The sequence below is a fragment of the Anser brachyrhynchus genome, assembly GCF_964034855.1.
Source record: "Anser brachyrhynchus genome assembly, chromosome: 23".
Classification (NCBI taxonomy): domain Eukaryota; kingdom Metazoa; phylum Chordata; class Aves; order Anseriformes; family Anatidae; genus Anser; species Anser brachyrhynchus.
The window spans coordinates 6,773,752-6,776,350 of record NC_137716.1 but is presented as its reverse complement, the minus strand read 5'-3'; the positions used below and the strand labels follow the sequence as shown (position 1 = coordinate 6,776,350).

Sequence of the window (2,599 nt, the reverse complement as noted above, 5' to 3'; positions counted from 1 at the left end):
CTGTCCCTCTGTCCGGCCCACCATCCGGCTATCTGTCTGTCCCTCCACCCACCCGTCTGTCCGCCGTGTCCCTCTGTCCGCCCGCCCACCTGTCTGTCTGTCCGTCTCTCTGTCCGGCCACCATCCAGCTGTCTGTCTGTCCACCCACCCGCCCGCACCTCTGGCCATCTGTCCCCCCTGTCCATCCAGCCCTGCACCCGCCTGTCCGTCCACACGTCCGTCTGTCCGGCCGGCCACCAGTCCATCTCCCTGTCCGTCCGTCCGTCCGTCCCTCTGTCCACCCAGCCGTTCACACTGTCCGTCTGTCCATCCACCCACCTGTCCGTCCATCCGTCCACCTCCCCGTCCCTCTGTCCCCCCACCCCTCTGTCCGTCCCCCCCCATCCTGCCCCCCCGTCCATCTGTCCGTCCGTCCCCCCCGCCTGTCCGTCTGTCCGTCTGCGGCCACCACCCCCGCTCACCCTACACCTCCAGGGGGCCGCTTTTGGCGCATCCACGCCCCCCCCCCCCCCCACCCCCACGCCCCCCCAGCACCTTTGGGTGCCGTGGGTGGGCCGCGGGCCCCTCGGGAAGGGCGGGGGGACATTTGGGGGGGGGGGGGTGCAGAGGTGGCACCTCCGCCCCCCGCGGGCCCCAGAAATAGGGTGACACGAAGAGCGGGCGCCCCGCAAGCGCTGGCGGGGGGGGGGTGCGGGGGGGGCCGTGTGTCACCGTCCTCCCCCAGCTCCGCCGCGGGTGTCACCGCCTGGGACAGCCCCTCAAGCGGGACGGATGGCACAGCCCCCCCCCCCCCCCCCGGGAACCCCCCAAATCTGGGATACCCCGAATCTGGGGGGGGGGGCGGTAGGGGCTGCCCTCCAGCCGGGGGGGGGCACGCGGGGACGTGCACAGCCTCTGCCCCCCCCCGGGAGCTGCTCCCTGGGTGCTGCGGGGGCTGTGACGGGAGCGGGGGCGAGGACACGTGGGGGGGGGGGCACGGGGAGGGACCCCCCCCATTTTCCTCCTGAACACTGGAGGGGGAATCCCGGTCCCCCTGTGCCCCCCCCCTTCCTCCTCCCAGTTATTCCCAGTATGGCGTGACCAGCACCCCCAGTTGGGCCCCCGCCAGCACCCAGCCACCCTCCTCCTGCCCCTAAACCCCCCAGGGAGAACCCGGGCCCCCCCCCCGCCGGGCTCACTGCCCACCCTGCAGTGGGGCGGGGGCATGGGGGGGTATTAGGGGCTGGGGGGGGGAACTGGGGGGGGGGGTATTAGGGGCTGGGGGGGGGGAACTGGGGGGGAATGGGGATGTAATTGGGGTGTGGGGCTGTTTGAGGGGGTTGGGGAAAGGTGGGGGGGATTTGGGGACAGATGGGAGGATTTGGGTGTGGGCATGTGGGGAGGGTTTGGGGATAGATGGGGGTGTGGGGGCTGGGGGGCATTGGGGGGGCATTGGGGCTGGGGATGGCGGCGTAATAGGGGTGGGAGGCTATTTGGGGTTGGGGGGGTTGGTGGAAGGATGGGGGGGTCGGGGATGGATGGGGGGGTCGGGGATGGATGGGACGCATCCAGGGTGGGGGGCTTGAGAATGGCGGGGGGAAATGGGGGGGCGTGTGTGGGCTGGGGGGAGGCTTTAGGGTGGGGGGGTGTTCGGGAGCGTGGGGTCGGATTTTGTGGCGTGGGGGTGTTCGGGGACAGATGGGGGAGGGTGCGGGGGGGGGGGAACGGGGGGGAGCGGGGGGGGTGGTTGGGGTGGTGGTTGGGGGTGGCAATGTGGGGCGTGAAGGCATGGGGGCGGGAAGGATGGGAATAGGGGGGAGCTGCTTGCTTTGGGGGGATACCCCGGCGATGGGGGGGGGGGGCGGGGGGGGCCGCGGTTTAACCCCCCCCCCCAAACCCCCGCCTTCCCCTCCCCAAACCCCCCAGGCGCTCCCATCCGCAGGGTGCGGCCCCCCCCCTCACCCCCCCCGTCCCCCCCCCCCCCCCCCCCCCCGCCCCAAAACCCCACCTCCCCCTTACACCCCCCCCCCCCACCCCCTCCCGCTTCATTCACAAAAACCACGGGGGCCGGGATTTTCGGGTTTTTTTTATGAATGGAGCCCGAGCGTCCGCCCCCCACCCCCCCCCACCCCCCCCCACCCCCCCCCCACCCCCACCCCCCCCCCAAAAAAAAAAAAATTAAAAAAAAAAAAAAAAAAAATCCCCGCCGAGCCGGCCCCGGGGGGGGGGGCGGGGGGGGGGGTCTCGGTGCCCAGCGCCCCCCCCGGCCGCGTGCCCCCCCCCGGCCCCCCCCGTACCTCCGACGCAGAGCAGAGACATGGTCCCGGCGCTAGCGGGCGGCCATCTTGTTCAGCACCGCGGGCAGCGCCGCTGACGTCAGCAGCGCCCCCCCCCCCCCCACCGCCCCCGCCCCGGGGCTTAAAGTGGGGGGGGGGGGGTAGGGGGGGGGGCGCTTTTTTTTTTTTTTTTTATTTTTTTTTTTTTTGCTACTTGGCAAGGGGAAGCCCTGCTTCGGTTGTAATGGTGCTGGGGGGGCTGCCTGCGTAGCGCTTGCTGGGGGGGGGGGGTTGGGGGGGGGGGTGTCTGTGTGGTATCCTTTGTATGGCAGCCCCCGGGGGGG

The 2,599-nt window shown here is 71.3% G+C and overlaps 1 protein-coding gene across 9 annotated transcripts in view; it reads right to left on the bottom strand.

Moving 5' to 3' along the window:
* The window catches only part of UNC13A (unc-13 homolog A), a 33,917-nt gene extending 31,525 nt beyond the window's left edge, over positions 1-2,392 (bottom strand). For all 9 annotated transcript variants that reach the window (XM_080566305.1, XM_080566306.1, XM_080566307.1 and 6 more), the window contains exon 1: positions 2,277-2,392. In XM_080566305.1, the coding sequence (XP_080422431.1) occupies positions 2,277-2,298 (22 nt within the window). In that variant the 5' untranslated portion in view covers positions 2,299-2,392. The remainder of the gene's footprint in view (positions 1-2,276) is intronic.
* Between the last annotated feature and the right edge of the window lie 207 nt (positions 2,393-2,599).